Raw genomic sequence first — 18,348 nt, forward strand, 5'->3', positions numbered from 1 at the left:
TTATTTCTTTTCTATCACATCGTTCAAATTTTTTTTTTATCTAGTTTAGAATATAAGTTGAATTATTTAACTTAATTAAAACATTTTCTATACAAGTTATTGGCAATGAGATAAATGACTTGTAATTTATGAATTTAATACTATTTCTATAAATAGATCTTGAATTGAATTCAAGTCACTGGTATCGTTATTTACTTTTTAGTTTGAAAATCAATTACAATTATTTTAGATGAATATTTTCTTTTTTGAATTATTGCAGTATTAATAAATATTCCTAAAAATGAATAAGAGAGACAAGAGATAAAAGATAAACGAATTGTATATAATTGTGTATATTTCCTTTATTAAAATAAACATTTAAGTTATTTGTGTGGCAACTTGCAACATTTTCTTTCACTTTATCTATACGTCTAATGTAAATGATATCCAAACAAAAAATGACAGGACTTTATTAAAGAAATCCAATTTATGATGAAATTTGTTTCAACATTGAAAACATTACAGCAGTAAAAAACTTGAATAAAAATGGAAGCTGTTCCTAAATTACCGTTAATAAGCTTTGAGTTAAAAGTGAGTCAAGAAAATACGCATTTTGGACCAAAACTAAAACAAGTAAGTGACTGCATATTCAGTTATTTATGCACCTACTTTTCGTTTTCTTTGTCTACTAAGTTGTTTATTTTTATCCAGTATATAGCGGAGGCATACAGGGAGGATCCAGATAGCTACGGAAATGAGATACACCAATTGGAAGGACTGCGGTCGACGGCTGTTAGACCAACTCTCGACTCTGCAGGACTTAGTGCCCTTATTCGATACTTTTGCCAGCTGAGAGCAATCCAAAGCCGTTTTCCAATGGCTAAAGGTCAACCCGTTGCCTGCACATTCGCATGGTAATTAGATAGTCAAATTAAATTAGGCCCAGATATTGATTTTTTACAACCAAATTAGTTAGTGTCACTGCAGCATTTGTTATGATTCATTCCACTTATCATTGAAGAACGCTATTTACAGTATTGTAATATTTATTATTATTATATAGTTATCTTTTCAATTCAATTCAAATCCTATCAAGAATATTTTATATGGTATTTTTAATTTGTTATACTAAAATAAAACTAACATAATTAAATTGTTTCTAGGAAAGACCTTTATGCTAACATGAGCTGTTCTCTAGCAGATATAAAATTTGAAATGGCTTGCATATTGTATAACATTGGAGCTTTACATACCCAACTTGGTTCATCTGAGCCAAGAACATCAGCTGATAGCCTCAAATCTGCATGCCAGCACTATCAACATGCTGCTTGGGCATTTCAATTACTGAGAGAACAGTATTCCCAACCACCTGGTGCTGATATTTCCTCTGATATCTTAAAATTGCTACAAGAAATTTGCTTTGCTCAGGCTCAAGAGTGTATCCTCGATAAAAGCATACAAGACACAAGGAAGCCTAGTGTTATAGGTATAATCCTGTAGTATAAAAACATAAAAAAAACTAGTTCAATTTTGTATTATTAATTAATCTTATTTAAATTATATTCTAAACAAAAAATTACAAGCATTATGAGCTACTTTTTTGATTTAATCACAAGTTTTGAAAAAATTACAGTTCAAGTCAAACTTTACTTTTTATATTATTTTATATTATGTATTTTAGGTGCGGTAGCTACACAAGTAATGTATTTTTACAAAAATTCATTATCCCTATTGGGTCCTTCAGCTGGTACGGACAATATACATGAGATAATTGGAACAAAACTTTACATTTATTGGCATCGTTATTTAAGTTTTAAATTATATTACATTGGATGTGTTGTTACATTATATCAAGGTAAATATGGAATTTTATAATTTTTTTTTTTATCTCTGCCCTATACACATTGTAAATCACAACATAAATTACTGTTTATTAGTTATACCTATTACTTTTGTATAATAAATATTAAAATATATTTACCTTAAAATACTATGAAAAGCTTTTCAATATTTTAAATCAAATAATGTGATATTTGACATTTTATGTAAATAATTATTGTAAAAGGAGTTTATATACTTCATTATGTAGATCATGAATACATTATATTTACTATAGGTATGCATGCTGAAGAACAGCAGAAAATGGGGGAACGTGTTGCCTTTTATCAGCTTGCTGTTGATAGACTCAGTGAGGCAAGAAAGCTAGCAAAATACATTGAACCTGTACAAGTAACTCAGGAGGCACTGACATTTACAAATGATGTTGTTGAGGGAAAACGAAAAGCAGCTAAGAATGAAAATGAGTTTATTTATCACGAAGAAGTGCCAGAAAAGGATATGTTGTCCGATCTCAAGCCAGTATGCCTAGTGAGCGCTGTTGCTATCAACTTCAATGACCCCGAGGTTGGTTTTTATTATGTTTTAAATACTGTACTGTACAATTATAGATAAAATAAATATTAAACTTTCCCCATTTCGTCCAAATAATTGATTCAAAATTGTTCATACACATTTAGTGCTAAGCTTAGGTGACAAAAATATCTAACATACTAAATTGATTGGTTCTACATGGTATGCGGACTAAATATAAGTTTCTTATTAATAATATTTTGCATAGGTTTTAAAATGTATTCTTAATGCTCATATACTTAGTTTAAAGTTATTTTTTTCTATCAAGGTATCAGGGCCAGATATTTTTTCCCGATTAGTACCAATGGTGGCTCATGAAGCATCTTCAATGTACTCAGAGGAGAAAGCGAAGCTGTTACGACATGTGGTTACACAAGTTGACGCTAAAAACACTGAACTGACAGAGTTTATGTCTTCTCTTCAGCTTGATCAACTCGATGTTATGGATTCTGATCAAAAGTAAGCTATTAATTAATAATTTGTTGACTATTTAAATATTTTAGATAAATAGATGTAGAGCATAGAAAGTCTCAGTATCAGCTATAGTCTGGAAGTTGCTAGTGTTTACATTTGTATACCTCGGAGAGCACCTAGAGCTTTTGCTAGAGCTGTTACGAGTCGTGTTAAATTTCCCTTACCATTGGATTATTAGAGTGAGGGAATTATGTCTGTGCACATACTGGTGTGCTGTGCAATATTTCTCACACAGATCTATAATCTCTCTAGAATATGGATCCCCTAGCCGATAACAATAATTAGGAGGATATTATGAGAAGTGTCTTTTAATATGCCAACGAAGGTGATCCTCCTAATTTCCCACAGATTACCAGGCTATAAATATTTGGGTTACTCATAAAATATTAATTAATTAATAATAACTTGTTTTGTAAGAAAACAAAGAATTAAGCTAATAAGGATGAACAGTAAATTGAGCGTTTACAAAAAACATAAAATAAAATATTGTTATCAAATTTTTGTCGTTATCAGTCACTCACCGTAAACAAAGGAATCGATGTCATATCTGAGACATGCTGTATAAGTTTTAGAGCATAAATGTATATAACCTCATTTTAAAATATACTTTTAAAGACTAACGAGGCAATATCATAATAACATACGATATATATATATATATATATATATATATATATATATATTTTGTATGTTTTGTCGAATTGATGCTTTTGATATTGTTGCCTCAGTGGAACCTTTGATTATATTATGTTCTTTTTTTCGGTTTTCCTTGCTTTTATTCAAAATTATATTTATTACATGAAAATATATAGTAATTTTAACAATATTTGGATGTTTAGTGGCCACCGCCTTTAGACATTGGCGCTATAAGAAATATTAACTATATCTTACATCGCCAATGCGCCACCAATCTTAGGATCTAAAATGTTATGACCCTTATGTCATTGCACATTGTCATTGCATCTTTCAAGCCGGAACACATAAATATTAAATATTGCTGTTTGGTGTTAGAACACCTGATGACCGGCTAGTAGTTACCGGAGGAGCTTGCATAAAGCCCTAGCAACAAGTAACTGTTAACAAATTTAATCGGAACGTATCCTTCTATGCATCCTCCTCCTCCTTCGATTTACGGTTTTTGGTTTCATACTTTGTTAGTATTCATAATTTGAGGCGACTAATACAATATCTAAATCATTCAGGATTCCTCAAGAAATTGTCGATAGGTGCGCTGCAATGAATGCCAAGACTGATATTATCCAGACTCTCGTAGACTCTATGAACAGTCTTGCCGAGATCATCAGTGATGTGGAGCATTCCCTTAATGAGATTAAATCACTCATTCAGGTAATATATATTACAATACATTAAAATATTAAAGTCTTGTGTTAGTCTGTCAATGTTATGAAGGAAATAATTCTGATTTTCATTTCGAATTATACTTTAATTTTTTTTTCATATTTTTTCATGTTATTTATGTTAGAATTATATTTTTGTAGGAAGAGACGATGAAAGAAAAAGAATATCAAAAACAAATGGGCCCTCGACCCCCTTCGATCGTGCAGACCGAGATATCTCGCGAGTACCATAAGTACCAGGAGGCACACTCGCGCACCAACGAGAGCAACCAGGTCCTGCACAAGGCGATGACGCTTCACATCGCTAACCTGAAGCTGCTGTCCCAGCCGCTCGACGTGCTGCAGAACAAGATACCCAGCATCGAGAACATCGGTGAGTTACTAATTCTACTCAAGACTACTCCTTTAATCCACTCCATTCTCGACTCTCGACCGATTCGTGCAGAAACAGCAGTAAAGCAGAGTTAATATATTCGGTACACATGGCACACCAAAGTAAAAACCCAAAAGTCGCATGAGGCGCAACAGACAGTGTCATCGGTCGAGCAGCGATATCGGCGATATCAGGCGTGGTGCGGTCCGCAGAGGGGCTGGACCGCGACGCGATGGCGGAGATGCGGCGCGTGGTGGGCAAGGCGCGCGAGATGCAGCGCCAGCGGGACGCGCTCGTGCAGCAGCTGCGCGCGGCCGTGGCGGCCGATGACGTCACGGCGCAGCTGCTGGCGCGCGGCTCCGACCCGCTCGACGAGATCTTCCGCCACGAGATCGACAAGCACACGCCGCAGGTGACTGTTTTGCCTTTGAATCGTCATTTTACATTAAAAGTTAATCCACCGCCGGTTCCGAATGAAGTTTCTACCGAGAAGAACCGGAACCGTCGAACTCGGTAGCTCCTCTTTGATTTGAAACACAAAGTTGTGTTAGCTAAATAGAATTATATACTATATATCCTTCCTGAAAGTAAAATTGATATAAGTATAAATATTGTGTCGGTGAGATACGGTGGAAACTGGGAAACATTCTTATTTTAAAGTCGGTTTAAGATGACTACGTCACCTACACTTATTAGAAAATATAATATATTAATAAAAGGAGTAAGTTCGATTCCAAGTTTAACGCGATGCGTTCGCTTTCTATAGGTTAAAATAATAGAGCAAAACTTAGCTGCCCAAGAAAACATAATCAACAAGCTCACCTCGCTGTACGCCTCATATGGGGACTCCAGACGGCTGCTCTCGGACGTGCTCAGGAAGAGGGAAGGACTCATAAACGGTAAAATTGTCAAATATTGTCTTATTTAGTAGATTTTCGTTGGAGATAAACTAAATCGTATATCGCTGCTGCTAGTGTAAAAAGTCGTATGTGAATGTGTCGTAAAGTCAACCTACACAGTTATTGGCATATAGACTGTGCAGGAAAAAATGAATATTATGTTAGTATGTACACATAAGGAACTAAGATAATAGTCACTCACAATATTTACATTGGAACTTTTACACTAACAATAGCGATTCGTCTCCCCCAGCACTGGTGACGTCATACGACACGCACGCCGAGCTGCTGGGCAAGTCGCAGAAGGGGCTGGAGTTCTACCGCAAGCTGGCACACAACGTGGGCGGGCTGCTGGCGCGCCTGCGCAGCGTGTGCCAGGTGCAGCGCGAGGAGCGCGCGCAGATCCTCGCCGCGCAGAAGGGTCAGTAGGTTTTTTATGGGATAGTTTGGCGGGCTTGCACAAAGCCCTACCACCGAGATTAGTGCGAGAAGACATCTTATGAGTCACGCTTTAAAAATTTACTTATCTTTACCTATATTGTTTCTATATAGCTCCTACGCCTGTATCATCAGCCGCCGCTAAACCCGTCGATGCTGCGAAAGTTCTTAATACCGTTCCTCCGCCGAGCAGCGGAGGGACTTTGAAGCTGAAAGACTATCTTCCGTACATGAAGAACAGGTCTCTCGCTCGACAGCCAGCGGCGCCCCAACGTGAGTCCTTTATGTGACTAGAGCATGTTTTGTTTAACCTTGTGAATACAATTTGTCCGAAACAAATATAGTCTACTAAAACTGAATTTGTGAATAACCAATTTTCAGCTCAAACTGAATCAATACCTAGTGAGTCATATTATCCGGAGACGATTTACCCGACATCGGTTCGGCCGACGCCTGTGGGATCAGAAGGTAGGTGTTATTTTAAGTAAAGAAAGCGTAGTGGTTTCCATAAATACATAAATACTATTTTGTTACAGCAACAGAAATAACACAACCGAACCTACCCGATGGCGTAGTTATGCCACAAGGGATGCAAAACGTTCCGAACCCTTATGCACGACAGTACCAACCATACATGCCTGCTGAAAACGATCCTTATTCGGCTAATTACGCTTACCAGATGGCGAAATTTAGCAAGCCAGACGAGAATTACAGCTATTCTCCGTATACTCCACCTCAATATTCAACACAGATGCCTGATCCTCAAACATATACAAACCCATGCTACTCCGCGACACATAACAACGGCACAGCTGTCACTGACTCGCAAAGTTCAGCTGCGTATAACAATATGAATCAAGTTAACGTTAATCAAAATACAAACCAATACAATGTGTACAACGATCCCTACATGACCAACCAAATGGAATCTACATTTGATCCCAACGCAGCTCAGTATAACCAAGTCAATCAAGATTTCAACGCGAGTTTTGCTGCAATGCAGGTCTCTGCTCCGAAAGCGGAGCCTACCAGTAATTACGGCGGCGAATATTCGCAAACGCACTACAGCGTTCAATATCCACAATCGTTGACGCCAAATATGGCTACGTACAGTAACGCTGGACATAATTCCAATACTAATATGGTAGATTCACCATTGCCGACCGGAAACAGTATGAACTACCCATATACTGAACAAATGCCACAATATGGCCAAACTATGCCTAATACTAACATGAATGTGGCAAATCAACAACCTAACGTACCATATTCTGTTCCCAATAGTTCAAATCAAATGCAAAATATTACGAACCCAAACACACAATACTCTATACCAAACGTGTCTAATACAATGACAAACATGTCTAATGCTATGCCAAACATGTCAAATGCATTGCCAAACATGTCTAATACTATGCCTAACATGTCTAATACTATGCCAAATACATCTAATGCTATGCCAAATGTATCAAATACTTTTCCTAACGCACCAGCTGGTACAATGAATTACGCCAATCCGATGCAAAATATTCCGCATTCTATGCCAAACACTTTGAATCCGGCATCCATGCCGAATTCTATGGGATCTATGCCGGTTGCTTCTGGATATTCCGATCAACAGTATGCGTACTCATCTACAAACGCTAATATGTCTCAGGGTTACGTATATACTAATGCGGAGAAACCTGTAACGGCTGTGACTAATATGAATGTACCAAATTTCGGAGTAGGACAAACATACGGTGTTCCAAACGAACCGACGAGCTATGCCGATACAAACTTTTCTCAAATGGACGCACTAGATAAACCGATAAAATCACACGTAACTGGAGAAGCTTTGTCGTCAAATATACCTAAATATCAAAATTATAATATGCCAATGAATTATGTCGCTGATCCAAACTACCAGCCAACTAGTACACAGTACAGTGAACAAAATAACGTAAATTATGGACAGTATCAGAACCACCCTGGTTACACTTTTAACGCTACGTCGGGTGGTTACGATTATAATTATGGGTCACAAAATACATATACAAATTATGGAGAAGCTAATGTAAACCTTCAGACAGTGGAAAAAGATGTAAATTGGGCTAATCCAGGAATGTACACGAATGCTGGAGCTTGCAATACTGTACAGTCCCCGTCTGAGACTCCTCAAATGCCTTCAGCCGATGGAAATAATCCGCAAACGTACTTCAATTTACCTTACGGCTACCTGACCGCTACAAATCAAGCAAACGAATTCGTTAACTCAACTCAAACGATTGAAGTGACCACAAACTACTGTGCCAATATGAATAATTCGACCTACATGCAATCCGGCCAAGCTCAGGATACAAGTGTTACATTTACTAACAATCAAGGTAAGAATTTGTAAAATATACTTTATTCAATGTACTCTGTTAAATGTTTATGTAGTCAATTTCGTAGTTAGATATTGTAAACTTTTTGGGAATAAATGAATTAAAAAGATACGAGATTTTTATTTATTTTCTTCCTTTTCAGTTTCAACAACAAAAGAAAATGTCATCGAACAAACTGACCCGAATGAGGTATCCAATCAAAATTATCAGCCAATTGAGTCTACCGCTCAAAGCAAAACAGTTGCATCAACAAACGAAACTCCACCCGTAGAAAGTGCTCCAAATAAAATCCCAGAAACAAGTCCAGTTTCCGAGGATCGTGAGGCAGAGGACCGAAAGCCCGAATTGACAACTTTCGATCTTTTATCCGAAATAGATTTTACCGTTGAACAAAAACCGCTTATGCCCGAGATTAAGGTGCCCCAGATATCAGAAAGAGCCATATTTAAGCCAAACGTTACGACTAAACTTGAGCCTGTTGTGAAACAAGTGCCTAAGGAAGAGGAGATAGAGAGGCCGGAGAAAAGGGATATATTTTCAGATCCGAGTTTGCTAAATCAATTCACGCAGGAGGTGAAGAATTTACAAAAGCTTACCGATTCGTTGACCAATAAAACCGCTGCTGGGATAACTGTTTTAGATTCGAAATGGAAATCCTTTCAAGACGTGCAGGTATAACAAATGTTGCTACATTACATCATATGTTTAAGTATTTTATCAAATATAAAATATAATATATATAATATTATGCTTTTTCGTTCGCGTGCTAACGACTTTATCATGGTGTTTATGGTTTTTATATCCTTATGCATGTTAAGTCTTGTTATAAATTAAACGCGTTGCAAGTAATTTCGTCAACATTGTTGGTTTTTTTTTTTACATTAAATGGGTGAATTTTATATCTTAGGGTAAAATGTCATCTAAGATTTAGTCCTATGGCATGGTGACTTTTTAAATAGAACATGTTTGTTTACACCTCTCACGCGTTAGACGCTGAAATGACATCATAAAAATCTATACGTATTTATCTTTTTTTTTTATTATGTGTGCCTGTTGGTAAGTGGTCACCACCAATCATAGATATTCGTGCTGTAAGAAATGTTTTCCATTCCTCACATTGCCAATGCGCCACCAATCTTGGGAACTAAGATGTTGGGTCCCTTGTGCCTGTAGTTCACATTTCAATTTCAAGCTCATTCACCTTTCAAACCAGAAAATTTATAACATATGGTAGTAGGGCTTTGTGCAAGCCCGTCTGGGTAGGTACCACCCACTCATCAGATATTCTACCGCCAAATAACAGTACACTGTATTGTTGTATTCCGGTTAGAAGGGTGAATGAGCCAGTGTAATCACAGGCACAAGGGACATAACATCTTAGTTCCCAAGGTTGGTGGCGCATAGGTGATGTAAGGAATGGTTAATATTTCTTACAGCGGCTTTGTCTATGGGCGGTGGTGACCACTTACCATCAGGTGGCCCATATGCTAGTCCGCCAACCAATGCCATAAAAAAAAATATATATATATACACATATATAACAATGCTAAGCGTTGCTGTTTGGTAGTAGATTATCTGATGATGCACTTACCCAAACGTGCTGGCACTAAGCCTTACCACCAGGTTTCTAATTAATACAAAACTACAGAAAAGTATTTCATAAAAAAAAAGTTATCTTTATATTTATGTAATATGTACATAAATATAAGTGACTATTATTTTAGGCAAAAGAAAATATGAGTAGATCAAAGTCAATAGCGATGCAGCATACCAGAGGAAACATAGTGACTGAAGTAGTACCTTATGACGACTCCAGGTTAACTTTGAAGTCTGATCCGGATGCTTATATCAACGCTTCGTATTACAAGGTACGTTTAATATGTATTCTGTTTGTCTCGTCTACTCTCAAACATTAAAATAATGATTATATAAGGGACAAATTTCGTAATACTCGATATGAATTTTCATGTTATTGAAGTTTCAATATTTTAAATGTAAGTTTAATAATTAACACCAATTAAATTCTTAATGCTTAAATGTTTTTTGCTTGAGTTGTTTTTTTTAAACCTTACAATAATTGTAACACTAATTATTATTAGTCTTATAACACCTGAAGATCCAAAAACGTTAAATTAATGAATATTAACATTTTAATTTTATTTTATACAGCAACTTGCCTCATGGTGCATTCCATTGGTGATAGCAAAGTGCCCCGAAGAGCACGAGTACAAGGTCTTCTGGAAAGCCATGCTGGAAAATAAGATAGCCTGCATCGTCTGCTTGCTCAGTGAAATCGAGGTGCGTGAAGTGTATATAGTGAACTCAAAGTAGCTTAAATGCTACAATACGTTTATGATAATCGCTCGTTGTCAGATTAAACGTGTTATTTGTTTAAAATTACATTGATTTTGATGTGGCTTGTAAATAGGTATTATTTTGGGACCCTGCGAAAGTACATAGTCACATTTTGGTCTCTTTTTCAATCTCTCTCCATTAGTTTAGTCTGATCGTCAGACGTAGCCTTGTAGTTTTAATAATATAATAATAATAATAATAATCTTTATTTCGTTTCTTAATGAGCTAGTTACAAGTGGTTTTGAGATCTCCTAGTAAGTATCAAAATACCTGTATCAGGAGATCTCGCTCTTCCATATCAAAAATACATTCAGCTCTTACTTAACAGTTTAACAATTCAAAATAAAGAAAATGAAAAAATAAATGATTATTTAGGAACAACTATATCTATATGTATGTTTGTATGTAGCTATTTGTGTGTGTGTGTGTGTGTGTGTGTGTGTGTGTGTGTGTGTGTGTGTGTGTGTGTGTGTGTGTGTGTGTGTGTGTGTGTGTGTGTGTGTGTGTGTGTGTGTTTGAGTGTGTGTGAGTGTGCACTCAAAGCAGGGCTTCGGTCTCATCATAGGTAAGTTCTCTCAACCAATTAGTTAAAAGTTTTTTACACTCGAAGTATTTCAACGGGTAGAAATTTAGTTTTTTATTTATTTTATTATACAAATGGATTGAAGTTTTCGAGTTTTGCTTCCGTGCAAAAGCTGTGTTTGTGGGCAACGTCGGAATGTTGAACATATTTCTTCTTTTGTTAGAGGTAGTTGGAACGTAATTGATTGTTTTATGTAATGATAATATTGACCTTAGCACATAGAGCTGTCGAACAGTTAGAACGTTACATACTTTGTATAACTCGATGGTAGGAAATCTATATGTCTTATAATTCATTACTTTTAATAAATTTCGCTGTGACCTTTCAATCTCAATAAATTTGGATTTTACTGCTCCTCCCCATATTGGTATGCAATATGTTATAATGGATTGCGCCAATGCTAGATATATTTTAGACAACAACTCAGCCGAGGCAACATGCCTCAAGATTTTAAAAATATATGTTAATTTTCTCACTCTGCCAGCTACCTGTTCAATCTGGAAATGCCAGGATAATCTTTGGTCAATAGTGATTCCAAGATATTTAGTATAAGGGACCTTATTAATTACTGGACAAGAACAGTTTACCGTGTCTGTGAATCCACAAGAATGGATTTTAATGGAGAAATCTGGTTTTGGCTGCATGTTGTTTTTTATGGAAAAACAGATATAATTTGTTTTATTAGCATTTAGTGTAAGCAGATTATTTTTTAGCCAATAAGCTATTTTGGCAAGATCCAGTTCACTACGTTTTTTAACTTCATCCCAGGAATTTCCGGTAAACACTATGGCTGTGTCATCAGCATAGCAGAAAACCCGCCCGTTCTGTAGTTCTAAGTTACATAAATCATTAATATACAACAAGAATAGGGTCGGTCCTAAAATGCTGCCTTGCGGAACGCCGTACGATATTGTTGTTTCTTTACTGATGTACTGTCCTATCCTTACCATCTGTTGTCGATCCGTTAAATAATCTGAAAAAAGTTTTAATGGAGTACCTCTAATGCCATTCCACCAGTGAACAAGGATGGGGACAGAAACAGTGTCAAAGGCCTTTTTTAAATCTAAGAATACACATAGACATTTTTGTTTTTTGTCTAATTGATCGACAAGTAGAGAACATAGACCAGCTACAGCATCTTCCGTAGATTTACCATGTCTAAATCCGAATTGTGAATTAGATATAAGCCCAAACTTGTTCAGATAATTTATTAATCGTCTGTTTAACAATTTTTCAAAAATTTTCGATATCGCAGGCAATACTGATATCGGCCTATAGTTATTCACATCATATCTGTCTCCACCCTTGTGCACTGGAGTAATAATGGCCCGTTTTAGAGATGATGGAAAAATACCTTTATAGAAACACAAGTTAAGTAAGTGACAAAGTATAGGTACAATCTCGTCCTTGGCTAATTTTAAAAATTTTGTTGTTATATTGTCCCAGCCAGGAGCACTGTCAGACTTAAGGCTCATAAGTGCATCGCTTACTTCTTCTTTAAAAGTTTCCATCAAGGCAAAGGATGATGTTTGGGAGCGAGATGTATTAAAAGTACAACCGTATTGTTGCTTGTCATTATTACGCACAGCTAATTCCTCCGCAAGATTTTTTCCTATATTTGCGAAATAGCTATTTATATGGTTAACCGATGCATCCGGGGAATGTTTTATGTTTAATAAATTAGAATTATCAACCTTCGAGTTAGTCAAGTTGGCTATGCCTTTAATGTTATTCCACAGCATTTTAGAATTTTTAGAAGACTTAATTAACTGATCTCTATCATAGTCTCTCTTTAATTTTTTGATGAGGTTATTACAAAAGTTGCGATATAGGTAATTTTTAATATGTCATTATTTGAATTAGACTTCAATCTTTGTTGCATTTTGTTTCTGTTTTTAATGCACCTTAAAATACCAGGAGTAATCCATGGTTTAATAGGACGTTTATCTCTAGGAATATTTACAACTTTAGTATTTTCTTGTATTGAATCTTTAATTTCTCTAATCAATGTGTTAATTATAATATTTGGGTTATTAGATAAAAGCAAGCTCGGTAGATTCTTTCTCGTGAGACTGTTCAGTTATTCCTTAAAATCAATTATCGTTTTAGTGGGTGGAGTGGAAGATTTATATTTAAGTTTTTTTAATTGTAGAAAAATCATAGAGTGGTCTGTAACGCTGGTATTTAGAACAGCTATGTGTGCAGTAATTATTTTCTTATTAATTTTTAAAATAAAATGATCTAAACAGCTACTATCCCTAGTCGGTAATGTGTGCCCAGGTAATAGTCCATACATAGCCAGCATGCTTAGGTAGCCTAATCTGTTTGTACGTTCATAGGAGTGCTCTGTTAATTTAGGAATTAGATTTATGTTTATATCACCGGTTAAGATTATCGTCTTATCTGTTTTTAATGTGCTTAGATGGTCACTTAAAGAGTTTTATACCTCCACCCCATAACAGCTCTTACTTGAAATTTAGTTTTTAAGAGATTTAAATACTACTGTGCTTTATTTTACCATTCTGTGTGTGATGTACTCTAATTCCGTAAAAGCTAGCTAGAATAATCCAATGGCTTCCTTGAACAAACAATATATCGTAAGATTGCTTTAGCATTGAGTAAACAAAAGCAAGAATCTATGATTTCTAATCTAACAGATCAGTTAGTATTGAATTATGAACTTGACAACTCTTTCACGCATATAATTAGTTCAAATGAAATTGCAAATTACGTATAATGAAAAAAGATATTTTTCACACAGATGCAAGGCAACGCTTATTGGCCCACGGCAAAGGGTCAATCCATAGACCTCTCGGACGGTCTTCGCGTCACCTTAGAAGAGGTTACCTGCACCGTACACTGGACTGAGAGGCAATTGACTATAGCTCAAGGAAAGAACGTAGCGAAGGTCACGCATTACCAGATCAACGTTTTCCCGGCAAAGTAAGTTATATTTTATGGCTTCTTGCTACATTTTGGGGTTTCCGGATGTAAAAATGTCTATTGTTCTAGGATGCCGATTTTTATGAATTGTATATTCATTTTATCAAACCTAATCGAAATCGAAAAAAAAAGGGTTTAATAAGAATGTGTTTTTTTTTAATTACTAAATGTAAGCCCAAATCCTTGATCGTTAGCTAATAGCTGATCTACGACACAGATGATGTCGTCCGTCCGATTTCGTTCGCGCCGGCCAATCTCATGATGGAGACCAGCCGTATGGAGACGCAGGATATCTTATACAATAGTAGGATAGTGCACAAGGGTGGTTGCAAACACAGCTGCAGAGTGCACTTGTGGTTGCACACCGTCACCCGTCAATTCCGACATTCTCAAGATCCGATGGGACGGCAAATCCGACACGACCGGAAAGTGGCATTTCCGGTGCATGGGATCGCACACCCGTCAACTTCGGGCCGTTACTGGAAATTATTCGATAGAAAATCCCAGTAACTTTTTAGTGGCCAGACCTGGGGTTTGATCCCAGAACCTCGGGATCTCTATTAGACCAAAGAACAAAATAAATGCCACAGATATAATGTAATCTCGCCGGCAGGATCGCGTGCTCCCCGCTGGTGCTGCTGGCGGACCGCGTGCTGGGCGCGGCGGGCGCGGCGGGCGCGGGGGGCGCGGCGGGCGCGCGTCCGTGCGGCGCCGCGCTGCAGTGCGCGCGCGGGGCGGGCCGCAGCGCGCTGCTGGCGCTGCTCGTGCTGGCGCTGTGCCAGCTGCGCGCCGGCCAGCTGCGGCTGTGCGGTGAGCGACCCCCTGGCTGGGCCATTCTCTCATTACTCTACCAGTAACGATCGATTAAGCGATTCATGGTAGGCAGTATGAGTGGTCATTACCGTCCATAGATATAGGTACTGAAAGAAATACTAGTGGTCTCGCAAATCTTCAATGCGCCACCAACCTAGGTAACTATGATGTCTTTTAGCCTTTAGATTGACTGTCTGGCTCACCCTTTGAACTCCTGAACTCCAACAATATTAAATATTATTGGACCATTTTTCTAAAATACAATCTACCGTCAGACGGTTCCTTCCGGACGTTCGTCTATTTGTTGATATTAAATAAAAACATATTTTGATATGATTGTCCTCGTTCACAGATATGCTAGACGCGGGCTGTGTGAACTTATACAAGCATCGAACGAACGTGTTAGAAGATACCAAGTACCTGGCGGATGCGTACAGGACCGTTTTGTTTTACGCGCAAGGCGTTCTGTGTTCGGGTAAGTCTTTGTCGTAAAATACCCTTTTTTGAGTTTAATACTTAGTAATTTCATTTATAACGCTTAGCTACTAAGGTGGGTAAAACTTTATTAGAGATCGTGGGCGTGAAATCCAGAACAGTGCTACTGAGTTTTCATGTACTTTGATAATGTACTTATAATTCATTTTTGTTCGGCGATTACAAAAAACAACGTAAGAAAGCTTGGATGGTTTTTTATCCACTAATTATTAATAATCCTGACATTATTCCACATAAGGTACTACAATGTTCAACGGTGAAGCTGTATCCCTAGCCAGCGGAGCTTCAGTACTACCACCTTCAGTTCTGCCCCCCTCCCCAACAGTATCGGCGACTGCGTCGTCCACTTCGACGAACAAAGCCAAGTTTTCACGTGAGTCGTTTGAAGAAATGCGTCAAGCTCCAGGGCTTAAGAGCGGTGATATGAAGGATCCATTAAACTTTTTGGATCCGCTGTGGAGTTTGAAGAAAAAGTAGACAATTTCAGGATATTTAATTTCCTCGCTGACGTAAAAACCCGGTCTCACTCCATTTTGCTAGCTGGATCTTGTTTCCTGATGGATTGTCGGTTACTATTGAATTTAGAATTTTTGGTACTAAAACAGAGTGAGGATGTAAAAAAATTATAGGATATTACTATAACACTGAAATTAGTATAATTAAGTATTATTTTATTATTATAAAAATTATGTCATAAGTGGTTAGAATTTTTTTTTTTGACTTACGTACCCTGCTCTTGTTTTTATAATTCTTTAAGCTGCTTTTAAAACATGTTGATGTATTGTTGTATAAAGTTACGAATGTCTCACATATATTTCAAACTCAGGAGGATATTTATTTAAAATAAAGTTGTTATTAAAAATTGTATAAAACAAAAAGATTATAAAAAAAAAATGATATGCGGTCAATGACGTTTTAACAAGGAATGTATAAGACTTCTTAAAATATTATAATATTATAAAGGGAACAGACCGACATGGCCCTATTTTATAAATATAAAATATATATTTAGCGAATACATCTACAAATTATTATTATTAAAACATATAATTTTACTTAATTAACACAATTGTGGATGTTTTTCGTTTCGTTTCGACTCAAAACCGATTCCAAATTAAAACATGTTCGTAGAAATGAATACGGAAGGTTGCAACCAGAAATGACGATAAAGACTCACCAACCAGTAATGTGTATGTTGCTTAAACCTAATTGTAATAATTTGTCACGTAGGTTTTCATTAATTATATTCAGAACATTCCTTATTTAAAATTAGAATCTATTTTTTTTTAATAACCAATCATTGAAATTAAATAATGTGACGCAGATTGTGACTCTCGGGTGTTTATGGTAATTCGCCAATAAAAACCCGTATGTGTATCTTTCATTTATTCTCGATCACTCCTTAGTTAGAAAAAAACATTTATTATTATAACGTATCAATATTTTTACTGTACTGTAATAAATTATAATGTATAATTCAAATTAAATATACGATCGATTTTTAATCTGTATTAATGTATTCGGCTGAATGTAAGATAACATTTTAAGATTTCTCTAGAGACTGGTATGTTATTATGTACTTTAAATAAATATTGGAAACCAAATGTTTTGTTATTATTTTTTCAAGCACTTAACCCAAATAATAGCTAATGCCATAAATTTTTGTTTCTTTTTATGTTTGTTTATTTTTAACCTGTACTATACTTAGATATAGACTTATTCTATAAAGTTAAATAATTCTTATATATATACATATGTTTATATGTTTCTGTAAAGTGCAATAGGGTATAAATTGTATTTAAGTACATTATATCATTTTCTTGATTATTAAACTCATTCGAAGTCGAGGCGGTTCCTTAGTAAATAATAAAAGAAATCAATGAATATAGTTCCAAGTTTACTATTTTATCTGTACATAAATTGTATCAATGAATTTAATGGATACAAGTAGTTGATATTCTAGAAATATTTGTAATAGCAACTGTTATCACTATAACTAAATACGATTAACTAATCGTATTTAGTTTCACGTTCCGGATAAGCGAATCTGACAAACACCGCTGGTGATGGTGCGTCCCGGGCGCACTAATTTATTCAATAAAGTAGCTTTTATTAAGTGATTGGTTAAAATGCTATGCATAATTAGCAAAATATACTTGATATTAATAACAATAAATATTGAATGAACTCATAATTCCGAGTGCAGTTCTTTGCTTTGAGTGCAGGGTACTTGCTTTTTAAAGTGAAACAGTAATACAAAGTATTTTTATTTCAGAATAAAAATAATTTGGATATAAATATAGAATAACTGATAAATGGGTGGTGTCTAGCCCGGGTATTATCCAGTACTCGTAACTGAGGCTATGAAATTAAATAATATTAAGTAAACAAATATAAAAAAAAATATTAAAAATTTGCAATATGTACCTTTGAACCTCCAATTTTCGGTGCACAAGTACTAATTGGACCACCTCCATTCTTAAAAATTTAGTTAAGGACTTAATTCCATGCCAAGAATACTTCAAATTTAATATTTTTGTAATAAAAAAAAAAAGTTCTTTTACAAGAATACCTATATTGTGTCACAATTTATATTCTAAAATACTAAAATTACACAGATTGTCATTAAATTTTAGAGTTTAAATTACAGAGAAACAAGCAATAGCTAATATTTTACAACCGATGACAATAAATATCATATAATTAATATGTAAGACTTAATTAAGATGACCTTTCAAAATCAATCAATAATTTACATCGACACAAAAATATGCTTACACAAAACTAAATTATTAAAATATTATTACAATGTATGCTCTTTTTGACTGAATTGTTTTCTCGGCTTCTACTTGTTAGTTTTAGT

The 18,348-nt window shown here is 35.7% G+C and overlaps 1 protein-coding gene across 1 annotated transcript; it reads left to right on the forward strand.

The window, feature by feature from the left end:
* The first annotated feature begins 430 nt into the window (after positions 1-430).
* LOC125076832 (tyrosine-protein phosphatase non-receptor type 23) lies at positions 431-16,441 on the forward strand. The gene is made up of 21 exons (XM_047688533.1): positions 431-612; positions 691-893; positions 1,143-1,465; positions 1,661-1,834; positions 2,096-2,382; positions 2,657-2,847; positions 4,065-4,209; positions 4,362-4,593; positions 4,806-5,005; positions 5,360-5,492; positions 5,746-5,913; positions 6,045-6,203; positions 6,312-6,398; positions 6,467-8,296; positions 8,439-8,968; positions 10,021-10,164; positions 10,466-10,594; positions 13,996-14,177; positions 14,791-14,987; positions 15,343-15,465; positions 15,724-16,441. Exons 1-21 carry the CDS (start codon positions 526-528, stop codon positions 15,960-15,962), a joined length of 5,763 nt encoding a protein of 1,920 aa, XP_047544489.1. The 5' UTR covers positions 431-525; the 3' UTR covers positions 15,963-16,441.
* Positions 16,442-18,348: the final 1,907 nt, after the last annotated feature.

The sequence above is a fragment of the Vanessa atalanta genome, chromosome 3 (genome assembly GCF_905147765.1).
Source record: "Vanessa atalanta chromosome 3, ilVanAtal1.2, whole genome shotgun sequence".
Classification (NCBI taxonomy): Eukaryota; Metazoa; Arthropoda; class Insecta; order Lepidoptera; family Nymphalidae; genus Vanessa; species Vanessa atalanta.

What these genes read in the sequence shown, in the direction of transcription:
- LOC125076832 (XM_047688533.1), top strand. Translation starts at nt 526, where the DNA reads ATGGAAGCTGTTCCTAAATTACCGTTAATAAGCTTTGAGTTAAAAGTG. An exon ending in AGATTAAATCACTCATTCAG is followed by an intron (nt 4,210 to 4,361) that starts GTAATATATATT and finishes ATATTTTTGTAG; the next exon opens with GAAGAGACGATGAAAGAAAA. An exon ending in ATCAACGTTTTCCCGGCAAA is followed by an intron (nt 14,178 to 14,790) that starts GTAAGTTATATT and finishes TCTCGCCGGCAG; the next exon opens with GATCGCGTGCTCCCCGCTGG.